Source organism: Tursiops truncatus, chromosome 16, assembly GCF_011762595.2.
Source record: "Tursiops truncatus isolate mTurTru1 chromosome 16, mTurTru1.mat.Y, whole genome shotgun sequence".
In the NCBI taxonomy this organism is placed as follows: domain Eukaryota; kingdom Metazoa; phylum Chordata; class Mammalia; order Artiodactyla; family Delphinidae; genus Tursiops; species Tursiops truncatus.
Genome location: NC_047049.1, coordinates 77,388,725 through 77,414,702, shown reverse-complemented (window position 1 = coordinate 77,414,702; position 25,978 = coordinate 77,388,725). Strand labels below are relative to the sequence as shown.

Below are 25,978 nucleotides of genomic sequence, written 5' to 3'. Positions count from 1 at the left end.
CCACCTGCTCCATTGGTCATTATCACAAGGTCCACCTTCCCTGTCTGCCATGAGGCCCCTTCTCCACAAGTCTGTTCCTGGAATGTGAGCCTCCTACGTTGTATTTATGTATGAATAAGCCTGGAATTTTGATGTATCAAGGTACTGGAGTACGATGGGTGCTCAGCTACTGGCTGGGAAGTTCTACCTTCTCTCCTTCCTTTGGTGCACCTTTGGTAAATGACAAAGTCTTATTTTAAATACTGAAACTGGTCTTGTTTCTACAATAAATGAAAAAGCCTTATTTTAAGTTCTGAAGCTGGTTTTGTTTCTGCAATAATAAAAGATATATACAGTCAGTCCCTATTTATTGAGCATGTGTTATGTCCCAGGCAGTGCTAAATACTTAACGTCATTCCATTGAATTCCTCTGAAATAGGTGTTGCTCGCTCATTTTACTAGACGAGGAAATGAAAGCTCAGAGCAGTGGCAGAGCTAGTTAGTGGCAGAGCCAGGATTTGACCCTGAGTTCTTCTGAGTCCATGACCCAGGCTCCTTGGCACTCTGTTTTACTGTGTGTGTGTGTGTGTGTCTCCCAAATACCTCCTGGCTCAATCGTTATTTGTTGACCAAGCGGGGCCTCTCCTTTCTTCTTGCATTTTCTTGTTCCCATGTAATTTTCACTGCAGCAAGATGTGCCGATGCCGACCTGTACTTCTGAGTATAAGAGAGCAGGCAGAGCTAAGATGAAACAATAACTTATTTGATCAGAAAACAAGTGGCATCAGCTACAAGGCACCGACTTCATCAGGGGCAATGGTTTCTTATATTCTGCCTGGGGATTGGTTTCTACGTAAAACTGAGTTAAATGAAGTTTCATTTAACTTAAAAACAAAAAGAGAGACTATAACAAATGTAAAAGCTCCAAGTAAATGATAAGAATTTTCCAAATGCTTTGGAAGGAGAAGTCAGAGAACTAGTACTTATGCACACACCTGGCCATGGTAATAATAGGTCACTTTTGTCACAGGAACACTTCAGTACCCCGTAACTCCAAACAATGGGCATTAGGCATGAACTAAGCTGACTATGTTCCCTTCATGCTTCACAGAGACAATGTTTCTTTCCTCTTCAAGCTGTTCTTTCATCACTTACCCAGGAGCTGCCCTCCCCTGGCCTGAATTACTACAATTAAACCAGCGTTCAGCTGCACAGCGTGAAGGTGGGTTTATAGCATGCAGGTGCTTTATGGTTTTTAAATGGCCAGAAAGCACATTAATACTATAAACTCAAGAGCATTCTCCCTGGCTTCCAAGTAGCTTTTTAAAAAAGAAATGTGGGGTGGAGGATATGAAAACCTTCTGCCTCTTAGACTCCTTGATTTAACTACAGGCGCTATAGCGGTGGTAAGTCAGGAGGACTGATTGGGATTCAAATCCAGTCACTTAGTACCTGTCTGATCTTGGGCGAGTTACTTAATTTGAACTTACCTTCCTGATTTACATTTGAGGAATATACATCTCCAGAATGAGGATAATTAATCTTACAACACAATTGTTGTGAGGGTTAGAACGTGAACTCCTTGGCTGAGTACATTTTTTTCTTTGCAATAAATGATCCACGTGTAAGCCCTCAACAAATAACGGTTTCCCTCGCTCCTTCCCTTAGTTACTATTTCAGCGTTTTCTGAGGGCTCATCTGCACTGGTTCGCAGCTTATGAGAACCTCTAAGGAGAAGCGCTCAGGGTCACAAAGGGGACTGGTAGTGACTTGCACTCATTCATTGGGATAATACTTACCGGGTGCCCGTCATGTGCCAGGTGATATGTTAGGTGCTGGGGATAAAACCTCTGCCCTCATGGCGTTGAGAACATAGTCAGGGAGGCAGATGGGCACTGAGCGATCACTTGTACACATGTAAAACCGCGGCAATGACAGATGGCTTACAGCACAGGAAGGACGTATACACAGATTTGACTTGGTCAGAGAGTTCAGGGAAGGCTTGCACCTTCGGAGTTGAGATCTGAAAAATAAGTCGACCTGGCCAAGAGAGGAATGAGGAACGTGCTCGGCCAAGGAAGCAGCAGATGCAAAGATCCTGCGGCAGCAGGGAACAGGGCTAGTGAGGTACGCTTGAATAACGGCCAGTGTGGATGGAGCACAGGGTTTTGCGGGGAGTGAGGTGTGAAAGTGACCGGTGAGAAGTAGGGCCAGAGCTGGCGGGGCCTCGGAGGCCACTCTGTGTCACTGGGGAAATCTCTTTTTTCTTTAAATTTATTTTATTGAAGTATATTTGATTTGCAATGTTGTGTTACTTTCTGCTGTACAGCAAAGTGACTCAGTTATACATATATGTACCTATATACATATTCACTTTAATATTCTTTTCCATTATGGTTTATCATAGGCTACTGAAGTACAGTTCCCTGTGCGATCCAGTAGGACCTTGTTGTTTATCCATTTTAAAGGTAAGGGGTCACAATAACGCCAGCATTTGGTTCACTACCATGCACGGGCCTGAACATCTTACAAGTCAGTAACTTATTTACAGCTAATGCAGAATCAAGTGTAAGGGTCTTATTAGAAACTGGATGGGTTGTCAGGTGTTGACCAGTGGGAGTTATCACCAGCTCATCCACACGTACCTCCAGAAACACTGAAACTGGGCAGACAGCCAGCTTGTCCTCCACCCTTGCTGCTCTGGCTGTGTGTCCCAGGGAGGGCAGAGTGGCGTGCCCCCGAGAGATGGAGCTGAAGCCTGGGGCGGGGTGGAGAGCTTCGCTTGGGTCCTCCGTAAAACCTGGTGTCTTCTTGCCACCCTGAAGAGGTGAAGGAGATGGAGGTGTAGGTCAGTTCTGTCTAATCTATGACAACCATGTTCTTCTCAGGTCAAAACACTAGTTGTTTTGTGTTTTTGTTTTTGTTGTTGTTGTTTGGGCCTTGCTGCTCGTCTTGTGGGATCTTAGTTCCCTGACCAGGGATTGAACCAGGGCCACACCAGTGAGGGTGCTGAGTCCTAACCACTGGACCTCCGGGCAATTCCCCAAACACTACTTGTTATCATTAGTTTCATGTCAAATTGGAACAGTCATCAGAACAAAATTCCTTCTGACCTTTGCTTCGCTCCCCTCCCACGGCTCCCTCGGAGGAAGGCTGCTGAGAATTCAGACTCCCTGTTGAGTTCTGTGGGCCTGGCGCTCGGAATCAAAGGTAAGACCCGTGGATTCATGTAGCAGGAGTCCCAGCGTGAAGCCACTCTATGATCACCCCGGGATTCAACGTTTCAGAACTGCAAGAAGGAGAATGCTGAGGCCACCCGGGAGCTGAGAGCCAAGGAGACAGCCCTGGGGGACCTTGGACTCAGCCAGAAGTTTGGAAGGGGGCCCAGTGCCCCCGTAGGTGGGAGCAGAGTTGAGGGAGCCAGGTTTGCTTCAGTGTATTTGGGAGACCGGGTTGCATTCAGAAGATGCATCATCACAAAGCCAGCTGGTGCCTGTAGCAGCTCCTTCCCCCAGAGCTGGTGTCTGATAATAGGTTTTTGTGGCCGGCCATTCATTCCAGTGGTCGGAAGGCAGGAGAGGCTCAGGGTAGGTCACCGGCCTCACTGACAGAGGCTGAGCCGAGTGGGAAATCCCAGGAGGATTTCTCACCGTTCTCCCCAAAGATACAGATCCCACGCACGGCACTCACATGCCCCATTCATGGGCAACCGTCTGCGTTGTGCTGAGAGCTATTCTTTGTCCAGAGAGCTGTGGATTACAAGTATTTTGTATTTCAGAATGTTGGTAAATACACTTAAATGCCCCACTAATGATGTTATACCTAAACAGGAGTAAAAAGTTGAGCAAAGTGCCCCCCCCAAAAAAAGGAAAAACAATAACCATAGGATTCTCCATTGCTAGGCACAAAACCAACTTTTTATTGAAGTACAACATCCATACAGAAAAGGGCACAAACCACAAGTGTACAGCTCGAAGAATTTTCACAAACTAGATACGCCCAGGTGACCAGCAACCGGATCAAGGAACAGAAGGTCCGAGAATCTCCCTTGTGCCCGGCTGGTTACCATCCCCCCAAGAGTACCTCATATCCCTACTTGCAACAGCAGAGGTGAACTCTGCCGGGTTTGACACTTGATATACATGGAACCATACAGTACGAACTTGCCTCCTCTCATGAGACTTACGTGGTGCCGTGCGGGTGGCTGCAGGAGCACCCCTTCTTGCCGTGTAGGACTTCACTGTGCAAATATACCATAATTTATCCATTCAACATGGGCATCTGGATACCTTCCAGTTCAGGGTTATTATGAACAGTGCTTCTGTGAACATTCTAGTACATTTCTTTTGGTGAATGTACGTACACATTTCTGTTGGGTAGAGGAGTGGAGTTTTTAGGTCATATGATATGTACATTCAACCCAAGCTATTTCACAGAAGAAGGAGGAATTTATTGGACGGAGCTTGGCGGCTCACAGAATTGACAGAAAGCTAGAAAGGAGACCTGGGAAGGTGGGTGGGGGCCAAGAAACGAAGCAGAAACAGTCTGCCCAGCACTCTGCCATCCCCGGACATTACTACCAGTGGACACGCCACCCCTGCAGCCTGCCAATCCTAGACACTTCCCCTGCTGGACCACTGCCACCCCTGGACCACCACAGCTCCCGTGAAACGAATCTCAGCATCCCTTAATTTCTGTGTCACTTGCACCAAGCTCACAATGCCAAGCATGGGAGTCCAAGGAGTTCACCCTGGGTCGCTGGCCGGTCTGGTGCTGGAAAAGGGGAGGCACCTGAGAGAGAAGACCTCCCCACTTCGGCATCCACTGTGCTGGGGGCACTGCATCCCTACATTTATACATAGGGGTGATTTCATGATTTCCCCCTTTAGGAAAGGGGTCAGGTGCTGGACAGCCAAGCTAGAAACACCATATGACGACTGCCCGCTACAGGCAGCTTCATCAGCTCCCGGCGATTGCTAGGGGGCGAGGGGCTCATCCACATGTTTGCGTGTCTCACAGTGCACGTTCACGAACTTGCCTTTAAGGGCAGCAATGAGTTCAGGGATACGTTAAAAGGGGCAAGCCACACAAAACGCCATAGGTTTGGAAGGAAAAGGTGTAGTAAAAGGACAAAAGGCATCTCATGGAGGGATGCAAGGAAGAGAGGAGGAGAAGGAAAAAGAGGGAAAAAGTGGAGGCAGAATACGGAGGGATGTTGGAAATGAAAACAAAGAAAGTTTGGTGAAGACTGTGGACCACAGAATAAACAGGTCCTGGTCATAAACCAAAATAGAGGAGGACTGGAAGTCCTAGTATCACAGACAGCATACAATTCTGCTATAGTTTGAGCACACAGCTTCCTAACAACAGTGTTATTACCAGGGAGCTTTCATGAAAGAAAGAATGGGTTTCAACAAAAGAAACCAAGAATAAAAATGTACTAAAACCCTTTATGAGGGTAGCAAGTCATTAATTGATCTGAAAATTGCGTTTGCCTCTTTGTAGGCGGTTTTACATGATTCCTCCAACTGAACCACGGATCTCTGAAGTCATGCGTTCTTCCCTGTACGACAGCCTGGCATTTAGCACATTGGTTTTAAATGATAATCAGAGCTTTCATCTACGTAGCACCTCCCTCTGTCCTAGACAGGAAGGCAGGAGGAGTAACTACCATTATCCCCAGTTTGCAGGTTCCAGGCACACAATGGCTTGCCCTACAGCGAAGCCACTGCCAGGGCCAGGAAGGGAGCCAGTTTCCAAACAAACGGAACAGGACATACTTGGACAGAACGCTCTCTGCCCCTGTGGTTTATCCCCTTCCTTCATCCGGGGTGGCAGGAGTTTGTTTGAGGTGGGGCTTGCAAGTTTGTCTCAGAAAAATCGAGAGCCACCTAGCCTTCCATGGCAGCAGCCACGTTTCATCTTCCAGAAGCTGCCAGGATACGGGCCCAACACGCCTGCTCCTGGCAAAGGTGGGAAGAGACGTGTGCCGCCGAGCGGACCCCCGCAGCGGTGCTTTGTGGCACGTGGCTCGGGCTGTCTGCAGGTCTACCTACCTGCCTGCAAACAGGCAGGCCTGGAAGGCAGGGGAGCTCAGGGGCTCAGGTCCCAGTCTTCTGGCTCACTATCTACAACCTCGGGGAAACTACATGGTCTCTTTGTGCCTCAGTTTCCCCCTCTTTAGAACAGACATACTCTCACGGCATTTATTTATTGTTGGAGGATTAAATAAGTGGATACGTGTAAATGCTCTGATCAGTGGATGCTACGTGGTGAGCTGCTGCCTCTCCCTCACTCCTCTGGGGCAGGGGCCACCCTGGTGAAACCCCACAGGACCCAGTGCTGTGCCCAGAAAAGGCCCTTATTTTTATTATTATTATTTTTTGGCCATGCCACACAACTTGTGGGATCTTAGTTCCCCAACCAGGGATCGAACCCGGGCCCCCTGCAGTGGAAACACAGGGTCCTAACCTCTGGACTGCCAGGGAAGTCCCCAGAACAGGCCCTTATTAATGCAGCCCATGCAGAGCAGGAGGCAGAATAGGAGGGAGCAGGATAAGGTGGCATTTGGAGAGAAGACATGTGCCCCTGGCCCGCCTGGCTGGCGCACATAAACAGATGTAATGGTGTGACATTTACAGTTAAGCTCACTCCAATATCCACCCAACACCTACATTTGTAGAAGGACCACCTCCAAAGGGATCAATGACCATCAGTGGGAAACAGGGGTCTGGACCCTCCATCAGGGGCTGGGCCCCAGGGCCCCAGGATGACCCACATTTAGAAAACCATCCGATGACGCAGGTTATTTCTTCTTTAAATAGGATGACAGAAAAGCAGGAAATCGAGAACTTGCAGAACTGCTCTCTCCAGGGAGAGAGATGGAAACGTTACCCATATACTTCAGTTGGTCAAAATGATCTGATTTGACACTGAATGATCACGAATGGGGGACTGTTTTCTCTTCTCAATAAATTATCCACTTCTCAATAAATTATCTCTTCTCAATAAATTATCCACTGAAATGTATACACTTGACCTATGTAAACTTGGGAATTGATGTTAAAAAAATTTAAGCCCTTAAACCCATACTTAGTTTTACTTGGCACATTTGTTATTTGGCTACAAAAATGTCTATTTCATTTTCTAATAATGAAAATAACGTGAAAATGAAAAGAAAAAGTGAAATAGAATGCAGTGAAGAAAACCAGTGAAAAGAGGAGACAGGCCTGGGCAATCCTGGTTGGGCGGGGGTGGGTGTGGGCAGAGCTCCCTAAAGCTATGAGCATGCGCGGTCTCTACAAGGGATTTTTACGGACCGAAAAGGAGACGTTTTCATAGCAAACGGAGTCAGAGGATGGTACAAAAGAACTTCTTCTCTCGGAAGGGGTTTTCTGACGCAGGCACTGGAATGATGAGAGGGTCCTCCCGCACGTGAGCTTCACAGTACGCCAGGAGGTCCGCTGCTGCCTGGGAGACCTGGGGCGGGGGGGGACACAGCACAGGTGCAGGGTTAGAGGCTGGTTCACGGTGGGTCTGAGGCAGAGGTGTCCATCTGGAGAGTGCACAAGCGCAAGGACAGGCTGTGTCGTGTGCACCACCAACGACAAGGCCATCCCGTGGTCTGGAGAGTGGACTTGTGCAAACCCAGAGGAGACAGGTTTTGAAACATGCTTCCAAGGAAATATGATAGAGAAGAACAAACATGACTCCATATGGCATCTGTTCCTTTAGCTCTAACCCTTGTGCTCTGTTTCCTGTGCTCAGTCATGCTGGCTCTGCACCTTCTGTAAAGAATGTAGCCTGTAGCCTGAAATATAGAGGAGAGCCTATTCTCAAAGCTCTGACCTTTAAAGGTAAAACACCTTTCCATTCATATAGAGATAAAAAGTTGCAGAACAGAGGACAACAGTTGTCTTGTTGGAGGTTTAAAGGAACCCCGTGACCTGCCCTATGGGGACAGGTGCAAAAACAAAAGATTCCTACATGAAGAAGTCTGCAACAACCAGCCACACCCCCTGCCCCTTTAGTATAAAAGAAGCCTGAATTCTCACTCCAGGGAAGATGGTTCTTTGGGACAGTAGTCCACCATCTTCTTGGTCTGCTGGCTTTCTGAATAAAGTCACCTTCCATGTCCCAACACCTCATCTCTCTATCTATTGGCCTGCTGTGCATCGAGCAGTACAAGCGTAGGCTAGGTAACACAAAGAGATGTCGCCTGGTGGTAGAGTAGATGAATAGCGAGAGAGGAATGAGGGGCCAGCAGGAAGGTCCAGACAGCCTCGTCCTCCTCTCAGCTGAGGGAGTGGAAGCTCCAGGCCAGGAGCCCCACCATTACTCTGCGAGACCATTTCTAGCAGGATAAAGCCGAGTGCTGGCTCAAGCCAGGCCAGTGTGACTGTAGTTATTATTGTCATTGTTTTATTGCAGTCTACTCTCGTGACCAACACAGCCACTTATTCCTCCTCGACAGAACACAGATCATAAGCACATTAATATAGAACGCACACATAGGCACATGTTGAACTTGGAATGGCCACTCCCCTGAGGAGTCAAGTTGCTCCTGACCAGAACACCCTTTCCATTTTCCTTCCAGGCTTATCTGAAGCCTCCTGACACCCAGCAACTGTGGATCAAACTATCCCCCAGCTCAACTCCAGGAGTTCCAGGGGAGGAGTTGCTGGGAGAAGGCCAGGTGCCGAGAAGGATTCGCCAAGAGGAAGCTCATTTTGCCCGTGGTCTGTGTCACGTGTCTGGCAAATGAGTGGTCTGTGAATTAACATCCTGCCCCATTAGCTTGTGCTTATTAGAGGCTACAGGCCAGGGTAAGTATATAGCAAGCAAAGTTAATCCTTTTTGTACATTCAATGTCTAAATCTTCTCCAGAATGAAAAAACACTCCACAAGTGAATGAAAAATGTTTGAAAGCCCCAGTATGTACAAGCCATACACCTTCCATCAGGTTTTAAAAACTGGCCCATCTTCCAAAATTTTGTAGAAATTCTTCTTCTGTATTCCAGCCCAGACCTACCTATTTTAGCAGTGCCTGGAATCCTACAAAGAATTCCAGTAGAGATATGTAATGAATTTTTCCTTTGAATGAAACAACTAAAAGTTGAGCCGATGAGTCAACCTAAATCCTGACAAAGTCTACATTTGTTGGGAGTGTGGAACGGAGCACCAGGCTTCCCCATTCATCTCTGCCCCCAAGATGCCTGTGTGACCTTGGGTAAGTAACTCAAACTCTCTGAGCTTTAGTTTCTTCATTTGTCAGACTGGGTGAGTTAGAAATCTCCAAGATCCTGTTTACTCTAAACAGTCTATAATTTGAGCTCTCATAGCACCACGGCAATATTTTAGATCCTAAATAAATGGATGTTGGGTTGAATGAGAATGAAGTTTGCAGTGATTTACAGGACACACATACAGGAATCTCCCAGGTGAGGCCACAAATATAGGCCTGCAGGGGGCCTGTGAAGCCATCACAAGGGACTAGAGCACATGAGCAGGGAAGCTGTCTCTGAAGCCCACAAAGCTGTGATGGACACTCAAGAGAAGCAGAATCACAGAGTGAGCGCGTGGGCATGGAGCCGAGAGACGGCGCTCGGCACACAGCACGCTGACTTCCACCTTCTGCTCCAAAGCCAGGTGCTCTCCCCTGACTGCCTTAGTCACGATCCCCTACTCTCCATTCCAGGCTTCTCCCAGGGCCCAGAGAGGCATGGGGTCTTCTCCGTGGCCACCTTGTTAGGGTGACCATGGAAGTCATCCAGTGGGTTCTCTAGCAACCACTGCGAACTGGTCTACACTGCTGCCCAGGCCCACACACACAAGAGGACGGCAGTCCTAACAGCCACCTGTCCTCTTAGCTCTGACTTCCATGGGCTCTTCCAGATGTTTCATCTAAGAATGTCTTAACATCCCCTCTCTAGTTTTCTAGTTTTCATTTTCCCCATCAATTTCATTTGTGGGGACATGCTTCCATGTGTTCTGAATTCTCTATAAACTTTATCATCTCATCTGGGATGTATTTACTGAGTGCTCATCTTTTAGCTCATTGAAAGGGCATAGGGGGAAAAATAAGGCAGGGTTTTTGTCCTCTAAAGATCTAACTGAGAAGAGCTAAAAAATTATACAGTCACTAGAATAATCAGTATGTACTGAAACATCACCGGAGAATAGCTGCACACCACAGCAGGGCCATGAACAAGGGCAGGGACACAGGGGTGCCTGAGTACCCATCCACTTCCACACAGGGGCAGTTACCTTGGTTAACCTGCCTCCTTTATCCAGAGGCTGGTCCCAGCCATCTGAACCCAGAAACACGATTTTCTGGCATGCCAAGAATGGCTCATCTCCTGTGGCAGATCCAGATTAAACAAGTTCAAGAGACAGCTGTATAAAACCATTAATAAAAACAATAGCTAACATTTACTGAGCGCTTATTATGTGCCAGGCCCTGTGCTAAATGCACCATCCTATGTATGACCTCATTTAATTCTTCTAAGTACTACTCTTTTTTTTTTTTTTTTTTGCGGTACGCGGGCCTCTCACTGTTGTGGCCTCTCCCGTTGCGGAGCACAGGCTCCGGACGCGCAGGCTCAGCGGCCATGGCTCACGGGCCCAGCCGCTCCGCGGCATGTGGGATCTTCCCGGACCGGGGCACGAACCCGTGTCCCCTGCATCGGCAGGCGGACTCTCAACCACTGCGCCACCAGGGAAGCCCCTAAGTACTATTCTTAAAGCCACTTTACAGACGAGGAAACTGATGCAGGAAAGTTAAGAAATTTGCCCAAGGTCATACAACTAGTAAGAGAGAGGACCAGAACTTGAAGCTAAGCAGTCTGGCCCCAGAAGCTAAATGCTGCAGCAGCTGCCTGGTCAACTGCTTATGAAGACTTTAACTGTAAGGTGGGCTGGAAAGTTCTCGTCTGCTGGGCCAGCACACTCTCCTTGTAGACCAGCTACCTGGGAACTCACGTGACCAGTAGGAAAAGAGTCTTGCAACTGAAGTCTCTTAGGTCATTTGTTTAATCCAGGGACAGTCCTGCCAAGGAAACCCTAACAGGTGAGTGTCCTCAGCTGGGACTGGCTTTCTTCTCTCCCGGTGCCCTGGGGAGTGACTGGATGGACGCTGCCAATGTCACCCTGAGACTCCTCCCTCTAGGCTGTGACCTACATTACACGCTGTTCGAGAATTAGACAAGGACGCTATTACACTGAGTTGGCTCTAATTCCTTAGTAGCCTTCGTAAACTAACCAAAACCAAGAAGCCTGAGAATTTGAGAAAGTGAAACTTAAGACCAATTACAAACAGCCAGCTAGGTCTTCCCACCTGAGACAACCGCTTAAGCTATACCTAATAGCTGCTTTGCTTCAGCATCTTCTCTATAAACACCTTGCCCTACGCCTGTCGGTGGACGGCTAACTACCTTTGGTTTGGCGTTGCCGGATTCGACTCCACGTATGCCTAAATAAACTCTTCAAAAATTTTAGTGCGCCTCAGTTTACCTATTAACAACACGATCCATCTGGTCCGAAGTTGGCTTGCTAACAACCAGTCCCAACATTACAACTTCCTTCCCCTTGATCAGTTTACATGCTCAGATCCATCCATCGTGGGTGGATTTGACGAGTGTAATTTCCCGGGAGCAACCGCAAGGGCGCGCTGCATCGCCAACCATCAGGCCAGGACATGGGAGGAGAGGGTTCAAAAAAATGGGGCGTTGGGGGACGCCCGCGGAGGCGAGATGGGGCTGGGTCTCCTTCCGGTCTCACAGCTGTGTATTTGCTCCCCTCCCAGCCCCGTGTCTACGACGCCCTGAAAACCATGTTGTTAATGTCTGGCCTCGCTAGCTCCAAGCAGGTCTAATTTAGGGATTTTTCTGTCACCTCCAAAGGTGACACTGCACTTGAGATGCCACAATTTTTCTTTCAAGAAAACAAGCTGTTCTTAGATTGCCTCCTTTTGTTGTTGTTGTTGTTATTTTAGGATCACAGATGTGTTTGCTTAGTTATAACTGCACGCCTCTGGATTGCAGAGTCCTATCCGTGCACCTGTACAACAGGAATGAAATTGGAATCAAGTCAGTATTAGCGCCCAGTAATTGGCGCCCAGTTTAAGACCAAATGTGTGGGTCTGGGTTAGCTCCACGCAATTTTAGCTTCCTAGATGCACTCAGATTATTGAGAACACTGGACAGTATGGTATACGAGCGTGTAAGCCATCTTACAACAAAAGGGAGTTTTCCACCTTTTTCCACCTTCGCTATCAGCTTTATTTCATGCAGTGTCTAAGGTCCCTTTATTCCTGTATAGCCAAAATATCTTGGATAACCCCTGAAGTTTGTTGTAATGGGATCTGAAAAGATACACACATGTAATGAACACCTTTATAGTTTTTTTTTATATTTATATATATAGGTTTTTTAAAATTATTTATTTATTTTTGAGTGCATTGGGTCTTCGTTGCTGTGCGTGGGCTTTCTCTAGTTGCGGCGAGCGGGGGCTACTCTTCATTGCGGTGCGCGGGCTTCTCCTTGCAGTGGCTTCTCCTGATGCGCAGCACGGGCTCTAGGCGCACGGGCTTCAGTAGTTGTGGCTCGCGGGCTCAGTAGTTGTGGCTCGCGGGCCCTAGAGCGCAGGGTCAGTAGTTGTGGCTCACGGGGTTAGTTGCTCTGCGGTATGTGGGATCTTCCCGGACCAGGGCTCGAACCCGTGTGCCCTGCATTGGCAGGCGGATTCTTAACCACTGAGCCACCAGGGAAGTCCCGTAATGAACATCTTAATGAGCCTTCCACATGAAAGGTGACATCCTAACACACAGTTTAGTATCCAGGCATTAATTAACCTAAATCTGCTCCTTAGATTGAAAGAGAGGGTTTCCTTAATCAGCCCTAGATTGATTTTTATGGTTGAAAGTTTCCTTCAGTGCATATAAAATATGGCTTGCAGACTTCACCATATCCCAGAAACATCTGCCATCTTTGAAACATAAAATAGACGATTCACTTTCAAAGGGAAATTTTTATTATGGTTGGAAATGTGAAACTCCCTTACTGTTTATGCTTTCTCATCAAGCCTGAAGCCTGCTCTGCCTAAAGGCCTCTGTTATGAAATGCCCAGAGAATTTTTGCCTCCTCTCCTTAGTACTGAAGTTACAAGACAACAGATGTTGAAAAGAATCAGCAGCCTGGGAACAACTGTGGAATTTTACCATTACATTGCAGAATAAAAGAGGTGATTGAAACAGCCCAAGTTAGCACATAATCCCGTTAGTTGCACTATAATTACAAGCTTCAATGATGGGGAGAAAATGTGGCAATTACTAAATCACATTCCTGGACAAGGCAGATGACATAATTACTATTCTGGCTGTGACACCCACTGCATTTACCCTTTGCATCTGAAGTGGAGCGACTCACACCTATTTCTCAGCAGTTCTGGTCCATTTAACAATACTACTTGGAATCAATTACAATCATCCTTGATGGCTCTGCCTGTTCCTCCCTCCACCCCAAGAAAACAAAGCAGGATTACAGTCAAGAGCACAGCCAGGTTGCAGCCCGCATTGTGCAATGGTATCTTTCACAAGGTCAAACTTGGTACACACTCCAGCAGAAGAAGTCATACGCCATTTATCCCTAGTAGAATCCTGAGGACATCACAGGTTTATGCCTCGCCTCTAAGTCCTGAGCTAACATGACAGGGTGAATCCTTGTGAATTTTTTCTTTCTTCTAATGCTGGAGAGTATTTGAGATCAACATACCAGTTTTTAAGGGCATTCTCAAGATACTTCCAAATTATTACGCTATGGGCTGAATGTGTCTGTCCTCCCACCACCCCCCAAATTCACATGTTGAAGCCTAAGTCTCCAATGTGATGATATTTGGAGGTGGGGCTTTTGGTAGGTAATTAGGTCATGAGGGTGGAACGCTCATGAATGGGATTGAGACAGGCCTGGGACCTGGGACCCTTTGCTGAATGTTTGCACCTGGACAAACGTCTCCCCAAGCAACAGAGAAACTATAAGGGACTAAAAATAACTGTACAAAGGGCAGTTGGGGAAAATTATGGACTAAAAGATACAAAAAGACCCAAAACCCAACTGCCACTTCTGCAGAGCCGGGAGCAGAAAAAAGGGTGTCAGGAGCAAAAGCAGGGTACTGCACATGCCCCCTGCACACAGCACCACCAAGGGGTGGGCAAACCACCTAAGCCGCCCCTCCAGCCCGACCCCTGGACCTGCCCCTACCCTCACCCCATGTAAGTAACAAGCTCGCCCCCTGCCTCAGGGAGCAAGCAAGCAAGCAAGGGAACCTGTTACTTGCTCTCACCCCCACCCCCCAGCTGCAGCAGGGCCCCCAATAAAGCCTTGCCTGAATTTCTTGTCTGGCCTCTGATCAATTTCTATTGATTAAGGAGGCCAAGAACCCTGGTCGGTAACAGGATTAGTGCCCTTATGAGAGACATGAGAGAGAATCTCTCTCTCTCTCTCTCTCTCTCCCTTCCATGTGCGGTCATAGCAAGAAGGTGGCCATCCGTAAGTCAGGAAGAGAGCCCTCGCCACAACCTGACCATGCTGGCACCCTGGTCTCGGACTTCCCAGCCTACAGAGCTGTGCAAAATGAATTTCTGCTGTTTAAGCTACCTAGTCTATGGTATTGTTATAGCAGACATTTGGCTTCCAGTGGTTCCCAGCAACTATTTTGTATTGACCCAGATCAATACAGATAATTCTCAATCATTGGGTTCTAGGCCACAAACAGCATCTAGTTGGGAGTAAGGTTATTCCCAGAGGAAACCAGAGGGGTTGGGAGATACGTGTGAATAAATGAATAATATAACAGAGAGTCCCTCTCTGAATTCTAAAGTCAAATGTCCACAGTAGAGGATTAGCTGCTGTTTCCTATCACCAGCGTAAAGGTTTTTTTCCACATCAGAAGTTGATTGCACATTAAGAGGTAATTCTAAGATGCTTGAAAGAGAGTTTTAATATCTCCAAGTTAATCTAAGTGTAAGAGCTTGTCATTACATGGTCTTCACCACCAGAACCGCAAAGCTCTCAGCTTGTTTAGAATGACTGACCCAGGTCTACCCTGGACCTTGACTTAACCAAACACTTCCAACAGGTTGCTATGTGTCCTGTATGACTCTGACCACTTCTTAGCTTTAATATGTCTCAATTTCCCACAAAGGAAGCCATAATTCAGTCATTTTGCAAGTTCGCCAAAAGAGTAATTTATGTGGTGACAGAAACTAGTGAGTCACTCAAGAGGTTTCTGGGGCTGACGTAGGGGTGAAAGATGAACATAACAAGCAGGTTCTAGCTCTAGGGATTCTAGAAAGCAACAGCATCTCTTAAAGAGGAAGCATGGGGTTGTGAGTCAAAAAGCAATGTCCCTGACAGAGCTGCACTCAGCACTGCTGAGCTGTGTCAGCTGGGCACTCAGTTTCCACTCCTGTAAACGGGAATGGCAATACCTGGTGGTTTGTGGCTAAATGATATAATAACAGATGCTATTATACATACAGTGTGTTATTATTTCATTACTCACTTGGCTACTTTCTGGTAGGGTGGGAAGGGTGTTTGAGCCATAGACATGAACTCATTTCTCAGAAATGATCAGGGCAATTTGATGCCTGTGGTGCCTCCGCCCAAAACGTCCTCTTGAAGTGGGAGGCGCTCTTCACGTTCTTTCTTTTTTTTTTAAAATAAATTTATTTATTTATTTTTGGCTGCATTGCATCTTCATTGCTGCGCACAGGCTTTTCTCTAGTTGTGTCGAGCAGGGGCTGCTCTTCGTTGCTGCACGTGGGCTTCTCATTGCAGTGGCTTCCCTTGTTGCGGAGCACGGGCTCTAGGCACGCCGGCTTCAGTAGCTGTGGCACGTGGGCTCAGTAGTTGTGGCGCATGGGCTTAGTTGCTCCGCGGCATGTGGGATCTTCCCGGACCAGGGCTCGAACCCGTGTCCCCTGCATCGGCAGGCGGATTCTTAACCACTGCGCCACCAGGGAAATCCTTCATGTTCTTGTTCTACTCTCACATTCTACTCTCTGATTTAATTCAAAGATTCCTTTCCTTTTATCTGATACCTGTTCTAGACGTGCTCATTCGTATCCCCCTTTTTGGATTTTATTTCTAAATTTGATTGTAGAAAGTTATCCTCTGAATCATTTAATTTCTAAAGGTCTGGGTGAGGATTATAAATGCTTCTGGCAGAGGAAGGGAAAACGAACAAAAGGGTTAAACCTAAATTGTTAAACTAGCAGAAGCTGGATTGAGAAAGGGTTGCTACAGAGTTCAGACGAGACCTATCGAAAAGGAAAAACCTATCAGCACTGCCTCGAGACTTTTGGCGGGTCATGTGACATAATTTATATTTATTTTCTTTTAGAAATGCCATTCTTTCCACCTTAATATCATCTATCATCTTAATTACATCCCTTTCCTGGATTTCGCCAGACCCTTTTTTTTTTTTTTTTTGGTACGCGGGCCTCTCACTGTTGTGGCCTCTCCCGTTGCGGAGCACAAGCTCCGGACGCGCAAGCTCAGCGGCCATGGCTCATGAGCCCAGCCGCTCCGCGGTATGTGGGATCTTCCCGGACCGGGGCACGAACCCGCGTGCGCTGCATCGGCAGGCGGACTCTCAACCACTGCGCCACCAGGGCAGCCCTCACCAGACCCTTTCAATCGTCCACCTATGACCTATCAGAACATGATGATCTCCCCAATTCTGCTCTTTCTCACTTGTTCACAGGGAATACCATGATATTTGAGCCTCACCCTTCTTTTGTTTGAACAACTACTGCCTTTGGCTTCAGAATTTTGTGCTTTGGCTTCAGAAACTTAATAGTGCATGTTTTATCTTCTGGAAAAATAAAACCATAAAAAACACATTTTGCTCTTTCCAAAGAATTCACAAGCTGGCAGCACGGCCACACCTCTTAGGAAGTGCTAGAAAAACATAAGAATAATATGCGTTAAAGACACAGCTGTTAGAAGAATTATGAGGAAAGAGCCCTGGCTCAAATACTAGCGTGAGGGACTTCCCTGGTGGCGCAGTGGTTAAGAATCCACCTGCCAACACAGGGAACACGGGTTCGAGCCCTGGCCCGGGAAGATCCCACATGCCGCGGAGCAACTAAACCCGTGCGCCACAACTACTGAGCCAGCGCTCTAGAGCCCGCGAGCCACAACTACTGAGGCCCGCACACCACAACTACTGCAGCCCGTGTGCCTAGAGCCCGTGCTCCGCAACAAGAGAAGCCACGGCAATGAGAAGCCCGCACACCACAACGAAGAGTAGTTGCCGCCACTAGAGAAAGCTCGCGTGCAGCAATGAAGACCCAACGCAGCCAAAAATAAATAAATAAATAAATTTATTTTAAAAATAAACAACCAAATGTGAAGCAAGAGCCACAACATTGATGCCGAAAGGGCTGTGTCGGCAAATTTCCGGACACTTACCGTTTGGCTCCACCAAACAGCTCTGGGTTATCCAGGCTGTTGGAGAGAAGAACCATTAGTACAAAGACAATCCCAAGCGAACTCACACTAAAATCTGGAATATCATTTATGATTTCTGTGCCGTGTGTTTACTTAAAAATATGGTCAGATTTTGCATTTGGCTGTTAATACCTAAGGAATAGGGAGGAAGACAGAGACTGTACACGAAATGAACAATGCACGTGAAGATAACTGAATCTGTTTAACTTAACTGACAGTAGTAAAAAAAAAACCAAAACAAACCACTCCTGGGTTTGAAATACAAGTGGCTTGGGCTGATGGTGCGGTGGTGAGATCCTGCGTGGAAAGAACACGAGTCCCTGTTTCTGTTTCCTGCACTATGTGGTCACCTCACATGGCACCCCCCCCGCCCCCTTCAGAGGAGGGAGTAATTGAGTCCTCGGGGGCGGTGGTGGTGGTGGTGGTGGTGACACTTTGTTGTCTTTATTACAATAAAAATCCTTATTTGTTTGTAAAATTACTCCCAAAGTAGAAAGATGGAAATAAAAATCAACGGAAACCCTGCCATTGGAGGGAACATTTTGGTGAACATCTTTGCAGACATCTTACTTTCCGTCTTTGTACATACACTCTCACAGGCTGTTCTGCAATATGCTTTTCACTCAGTACACACAGATGTACATCATTTAATGATGCTATAACACTGCCTATATATAACTTATGTGAAATAAAATTCATATTTTATGGCAAGACCAGAAAAACTTGGACATAAAAAATTTCCTCTGCCATTTGGCCGCCTCTCTCCCCGCACTGTGCACTGTGTATGTGCATTCTGCATCACGCAAACCTCCCCTTCCACAGAAATACCTCGCAACCATCAAGTGCAACATTCTCCGAGCATCAACAAGACGACACCTTACAAGATTACGTACCTTCTTGATCTTGTAAGGGGTCACATGGCCCACCACTTTTACCTGCAGATCCGTAGTATGCAAACTGTCAATAATCCATCATTTGATGTACAGCCCTCTGTCTCAAAAAACATATAACTCTGCTTTGACTTGTAAAGGGTGGAACAGTTCTCAGAGCTTTCTGAGATGCTCTTCCCCGGTTATAATCCTCAATTTGGTGCCAATAAAAATTTCCATTTCTTTCTTAGATCGACTGATTAATTTTTCATCGACACTATTTAACCAATCCCTATGGATGGACAAAAATACAATTTTTTGACATTATAACAGTGCTCTGATGAAATTCTTACTGCCCTTTATTATTTATGAGATTCTCCTTTGGGTAAATTCCTAGAAGTGAGAATGCTGGGTCAGAGTGTGAACAATAAATATTTTGACACATATTTCAAACTACCCTTTGGGAAGATGGTACCAGTTTCCACTCCGGCTATCAAAACAACTGCTCACTTCCTTTAACAGTTGATGGATGACATTGGATTTCAGCAAAAATTAAAAACGTCAATAGCCTGGATCTCAGTTGTTGGTTTTTTTTTTTTTCCCAAGTGGATCTCAGTGTTTTCTGGAGGCACAATTCTTATATGATTTTTGAAGGTAAATGTCTCTTCATATATTTGACCCTTTACATCTCTCCTTTTTAAATTGCCTGTTCATGCTGTTTGTGCATTTTTTTTAAGAAAAGGGGGCTCTTTTTTATCTTATTGATTTTTCAGAGAAATTAAATTTAAAGAAATTAACCTTGTGCTATTCAGGTAGCAAATATTTTTCTTAATTTGTTAATTGGGAGATTTTTACCATATAGAATTTTTTTAAAAATCCAGCCAAAACTTTTACTTAATGAACTGTGGATTTTGTAACATGCTTGGCCTTTGCAAACTCACATTATAAAAATACTTGCTCCTATTTTCCTAGTATTTTTATGGTTCTATTTGTTATATTTAAATCTCTGATTGAAGTTATGAACTGAAATGTGTTTCCCCAAACTCAGAGGTTGAAGCCATACCCCCGTAAAAATTAATAAAGGGAAGCCTCATTAAAATGGAGCGAGGAGGCCAGCAGGGGGAGCTCTCATGAAGTCAGGAAGTACCACTCAAGTCAATTACTGGAAGCATTGTCAATTTCAAACCCCAACAGAAGAACCAGCAACAGGAGAAGACTCCTCAATTCCAAGCCCCAACAGGACATCTCCTACAAGATATCAACTACCCCAGCAAACTCGGCCGACGAGAAACTATTGTCACCCTGAACTCTCACTTTTCTCCAAAGGACTTCCATTCAAAACAACCCTCCCAGCGTCTTCCTTTTTCTCTATAAAATAACATTCCTCTCCTTTGTTTGTTGGACTTGCCTATAGTTTTTGCTGTAGCATGCTTGTCCTGAATTTCAAGTCTATTAAGTACTATTCCCAAATGAACCCATCTTTGCTGGTAAAATAGCTGACTTTTCTTTTTAAGGACAACACCCCCAATGTAACTGTATTTGGAAGGCCTTCACAGAGATACAGTCGGTCCTCTGTATTCATGGGTTCTGTGTCAGCGGATTCAACCAAACACGGATGGAAAATGTTCAAAGAAAAAAAATCCAGAAAGTTCCAACAAGCAAAACGTGAATTTCCTGCACACCAGCAACTATTTACACAGCATTTATGTTGTATTTACAACTGTTTACATAGCATTTCCATTGTATTAAGTATTAAAAGTAATCTAGAGATGATTTAAAGTATATGGGAGGAGGTGTGTAGGTTATATGCAAATACTACACCATTTTATATAAGAGACTTGAGCATCCTTGAATTTTGGTATCTGAGGAGGGTCCTGGAACCAGTCCCTTACTGGGGATACCAAGGGATGACTGTAATTCAGGCTAGCTGAGGTCATAAGGGCGGGACCCCAATCCAGTAGGATTGTGTTTATAAGAAGAGGAAGAGAATCTAGAAGGCTCTCTCTTGACATGAGCACAGAGGAAAGGCCGTGTGAGGACACAGTGTGAAGGCAGCTGTCTGCAACCGAAGGAGAGAGGCCTCACCAGACAACCCTGCCGGCACCTTAACCTTGGACTTGGAGCCTCCACAGTTGTGAGAGCACAGATTTCTATCGTTTAAGCCACACAGTCTGTGGTGTTCTGTTATGGCAGCCCTAGCAGATGAATACAATCCATCTGATATTTATCTGGATAAAATCAGTGGTGTATGCAGCTTTGTCTTCCAAAGTGCTAGCCATTTCCAGCAACACTTATTAATACTCTGTTCTCTACTGCTTTGAGATGCCATCTGGGTTGTATTTCAAATTCCCAATACACTTGGGTCTATTTAGGGACTTCCTATTCTTTTCCATTGATTTGTCTATTCCTAAAGGAGTATCATAAATCTTTAAGTACTATGATTTTATAATAAACTTTAATACCTAGTAGGAATATTCTACATACCTTCCTCCTCAAATAGATACACTTTTTTAAAAAAACTTCCTGGATACCCTTACATTTATTTATCTAACTAAAATTTACAATAATTTTAAGTTTGCTTTCTTCAAAAACAGTGATAGAATTACTCCCTTTTTCAAGCTGAATAATATTCTGCTGTGTGGATATACAGACATATCTGGTTTATTGTGCTTCACTTTATTGCATTTCATAGATATTGCATTTTTTTTTATAAATTGAAGATTCATGACAACCATGCATTGTCAGATGATGGTTAGCAATTTTTAGCAATAAAGTATTTTTAAATTAAGATATGTGACATTTCTTTTAGACATAGTGATATTATTGCACACTTGATAGACTACCGTATAGTGTAACCATAACTTTTATATGCACTGGGAAACCAAAAAATGTGTGTGACTCACATTGCTGTGATATTGGCTTTATTGCGGTGACCTGAATCAAACCCGCAGTGTCTCCAAGGTACGCCTGTATACAGTTCATTTATCCATTAATCTGCTGATGGATACTTAGGTTGCTTCTGCCTTTTAGCGTTTCTGAATAATGCTGCTATGAACTGGGTACGAATCTCTCTCAAAGAGCCTGATTTCAGTTATTTGGGATGTATATGCAGAAGTGGAGTCGATAGATCCTGTAAGTAATTCTTTAAAAGATTTTTTTTGAGGAACTGCCATACTGCTTTTCACAGTGGCTGCACCATTTACATTCCTGGCAACAGTGGCAAAAGGTTCCAATTTCTCCACATCCTTGTCAACACTTGTTTTTTTCTGTTTCGGTGATAGTAGCCATCCCGATGGGTGTGGGGTGATGAAAAAGGTTTTTAACATCAAATGCTGATATGTTAGTCCCATCTCTCCTGTGGTAGGGCTTGTTGCTACTGTCAGAACCCATAAAATGCAAGCGGGAGCCCAAAGATACAGCTGGAAGGACTCCACCAAAGGCTTACATGGAGGAGACTCTGAAGCTTGGTGGAAAAAGGCTTCTGTATCTTGAAGAAACAAATGACCAGACATTTGGGCGTCCAGTAGCAGTGACCAGTGCAGTCAAAAGGGATACTGAGGCCGAGTGGACCTTAGCTGTTGCCTCACCAACGAACGTGGGGCTTTTGACGTCCTGAAGAGCTCTTCACTGGGCTGGGCACAGGCTCTCCAGAGGGCTCACCCTGCAAGTCCAGTTCCTTTAAGAGGCTGAGCTTTCAGTTGAAGGATCCTTGTCCAGAAGATCTGTAGGGCAGATGACACTGAAGTGGTCCTAGCAGCTCAGCACAAAGTTAGAGACCTCACAAGGCAAGAGTGGACACCCGCCCCAAGGCAGGGCCTTTGTTTCATAGCCCTGATCAAAAAGTATGCCTGCGGGTGTTGTGTTGTTTCTTTGTGATGTCTGAGCCAGTGTAGTTGCAGATTTCCTACCCCTTATTGGTAGGAATGAAGCCTATGATACACAGATGGCCTCACCTGACCCTGATTCTCTGCTATTGATTTGGGCTGTCCTAAGCCAGCCCACACTTCAGCGTGACCTGCTATGACCCAAGTAGTGTGTGGGACCCCAAGACAAGAGGACAGCCCCCACTCGAAGGAATTCCTGATCTAGTGGGAACTTCACCAGAAACTTTCTTACAGTCCTAATAAATATCACCACATGTAAATGATCACAAAATATGCACATCTGTTATCTCCTTTTGTGAAATGCAACTGTACAAAATGAAATAATTTTGCTAAAGAAAAGAAGCATGTGTTTGCATTATATTTAACTTTCTGCCGAATTGAGAATATATTTATGTTTCTAGGACACATGTGACCACTTGGTTGGGTGGCAACTTCTTTGCAGAATTTTAGGCTGGCATCTTCTGAACTGAGGTGCAATGTTGTCCAGACTGATATTTCCGCCCTTTGGTGGGGGGGTGTGTGGCAGTGTAGTGTAATGATAATCAAGGATCTGGGTTGGTATCCTCAGTTCATCACATAACAACTGTGGGCCTCGGTTTTCCTGTCTGAGGACTGGGGTGCCAGTAGCACCAACAGCTGAGGTCTGGCGTGAGGATTCAAGCATCTGACACGTGTTAAGTCAGGTGTACTTGTCCTAAATGATCGCTTCCCCTGCCTGTATACTTGATGTGTTCTTTTTTTTTTTTTTTTGCGGTACGCGGGCCTCTCACAGTTGTGGCCTCTCCCGTTGCGGAGCACAGTCTCCGGACGCGCAGGCTCAGCGGCCATGGATCACGGGCCCAGCCGCTCCGCGGCATGTGGAATCTTCCCGGACCGGGGCACGAACCCGTGTCCCCTGCATCGGCAGGCGGACTCTCAACCACTGGCGCCACCAGGGAAACCCTGTATCATTTTTTTAAGATTCCACAAATAAGCGATATCATAATTTGAAAAGATACACGCACCCCAATGTTCATCGCAGCACTGCTTACAATAGCCAAGAAATGGAAGCAACCTAAATGTCCATCGACAGATGAATGGCTAAAGATGTGGCACATATATACAATGGACTACTACTCAACCATAAAAAAGAATGAAATAATGCCATTTGCAGCAAGACGGACGGACCTAGAGAGATTATCATACTAAGTAAAGTGAGTCAGACAAAAAAAAGACTCTGCTCCTTCTAATGGTGTTCCCCACCCCCTCTCAAATTCTTTCCTTAGCTTTTCTACCTCCCTTTCAACTCATTATTTTATCTCTCCCTTGAGCTCTTGTTTCATAGATTCTATGTTTGCTTTACATTTTTTGGAGACTATAAAGCAGTCACCGAAAATGTTCTTTGGATTTTTGGAAGAAGACTTCTTCCTAAGTGAGTGCTCCATTAGCCTTTCATACGCTAGAGTCTGGTCCTTGATACCTTGGCAGAATATTTGCATAGGTCCAATTTGTTTTTCTTTTATACCTAGAAAGAGGGCAGTTCTAATCCAAGTCTGCTATTTGTGCAAGAACAGTATGGGGAGGTTCCCTTTGACCCCCTTCATTGTTTGCTGAAGCAATATTTGAATATTCTCTTTATAGTGTGGCTGGAACATCTTCATTCAGTTCTTTGAGTGGGTGATGAGACCGGAGGCAGTGGAAAGTCCTAGTTCAGGTAAGTTATTCTTTAGAGCTTTCCCTCTAAAGATGTTTCATACCTTCCCCAGCTTGTCCAACCCCACCGTGGAAATCTTCGGGTTTTGGCTAATTCCCACTTTAGGGCAAGCAGACCACCTTTGTGAAAAGCCAGGCGGGTGGAATGCCAAGGCTCACAGGCCAGTGTCTGTTTTTCCCCTCTGGCATATGATTAATGAATAGATATTTTCCAGGCAGAGGTGAAAGAAATCTTCCAGATGAAGAGACTACCACGTGAAAAGGCAGAAGAGCGTTGTTACAGCAGGGCATATTTAAGAAATTGCCGGAGAAAGTGTGAGTGTAGACATGTGGAAGGGAGTACAAAGAGATGAGCCTGGAGGGGTACTGACAGTTCCTCGGACACCATGAGTGGACTGAACCAAGAGTCTTGTAGGTCATGCTAAGGAGCTCCTATTTTATCCAGTTTTAAATAGAGGGATTCAAAGTCAGATTTTTATACTAGACTAATTTAGAGAAAGGGGAAGGACAGATCTGAAGGGGCAAGACTAGAGGCAGATCAACCACCTACAGCTTCTGCAGTTGGTCAGACAATACATGTGACCATGAGGATGGAGGTGAGGGGAGAGATCTCAGAAATGTTCAGGGAGCTAAACTGGTGGGATATGGAAATATATTAGCTATATGGGATGAAAGAGAGTTTCTTGTTTGAGAGACCAGGCAGATGGTGGTATAAAGAAATGAGGGAGAGAATACACAAAAAGAACAGGATGAAATAAAAAAAGGTCAGTTTGGGATGTGCTGATTTTAAGGCTTTGGGGGATTGACCAGTAGGCACCTAGATATACAGAACAAAAGTTCAGGGGGTTGGGCTGGAGACACATATATTAAAAAGTCACAGGAGTAGATGAGTATACCTAAGAAGACGCTGAAGGTTTAAAAGCAAAGCAGGCTAGGGATAAAACTAGAGACCACTAGCATGAATATAGCAGATAGAGATCCAGTAATGGAAACAGGGATGAGTGACCAGAAGTAGGAACAGAAATGCTCTGAAGAGTCAGTATCTGCTCAAAAGTGGGAGAGCAGAATCAGTTACCACATTTCAGATCAAGAGGGGGAATTATGGGTTGTTAGTTATGAACTGGTTTAAGTTTTTTAAAAACTTTGAAAAAATTCTTATATTGATTCTTAAGTAAATGACAGATTTTGATGGATTAGACAGTTAAATGTAAAAACTGAAATAATAAAGGATATAGAAAAAATATAGGTGAGTGTTGATCTAATTTCATCATGGAAAGGCTTATGTATAAAGCAAAGGAGTCCACAGGAAATATTGATAGTTTTCATAGTAAAATTTTTAAATACTGGTACATCAAAGATAATCAAAGACTAAATTAAAACATAAACAACAAACTGGGAAAACTATTTGTAATATATAATATGCAAGAAACTCTTACTAATCAATACAAAAAAGATAAGTACAACAGAAAGTTGGGCCAGGGGTAGGAATAAGGCGATCAATGTGATATACCACATTAACAAAAGGAAAGACAAAAAACACATGATCATCTCAACAGACTCAGAAAAAGCATTTGATGAAATTCAACATCCATTCATGATAAAAACTTTCACCAAAGTGGGTACAGAGGGAACATATCTTGACATAATAAAAACCATTTATGACAAACCCACAACCAATATAATAATAGTAAAAAGCTGAAAGACTTCCCATTAAATTCTCACTTCTATTCAACATAGTACTGGAAGTCCTAGCCACAGCAATCAGACAAGAAAAAGAAATTAAAGGTATCCACACTGGAAGGGAAGAAGTAAAGCTGCCACTATTTGCAGATGACATGATACTCTATATAGAGAACCTTAAAGTCCCACACAAATTAGAACTAATAAATGAATTCAGCAAGGTAGCATGATACAAGATCAATATTCAGAAATCTGCTGCATTTCTTTACACTAACAATGAAATATTAGAAAGTAAAAAACAGTCCCATTTAAAATCACATTTAAAAATACCTTGGAATAAACTTAAATGAGGAGGTGAAAGATC

The 25,978-nt window shown here is 45.1% G+C and overlaps 1 protein-coding gene across 1 annotated transcript in view; it reads right to left on the bottom strand.

The window, feature by feature from the left end:
* Positions 1–6,340: 6,340 nt before the first annotated feature.
* Positions 6,341–25,978, bottom strand: part of GNG4 (G protein subunit gamma 4) — a 33,235-nt gene continuing 13,597 nt past the window's right edge. The window contains exon 3 of the mRNA XM_004317900.4: positions 6,341–7,458. Within this exon, the coding sequence (XP_004317948.1) occupies positions 7,330–7,458 (129 nt within the window). The 3' untranslated portion in view covers positions 6,341–7,329. The remainder of the gene's footprint in view (positions 7,459–25,978) is intronic.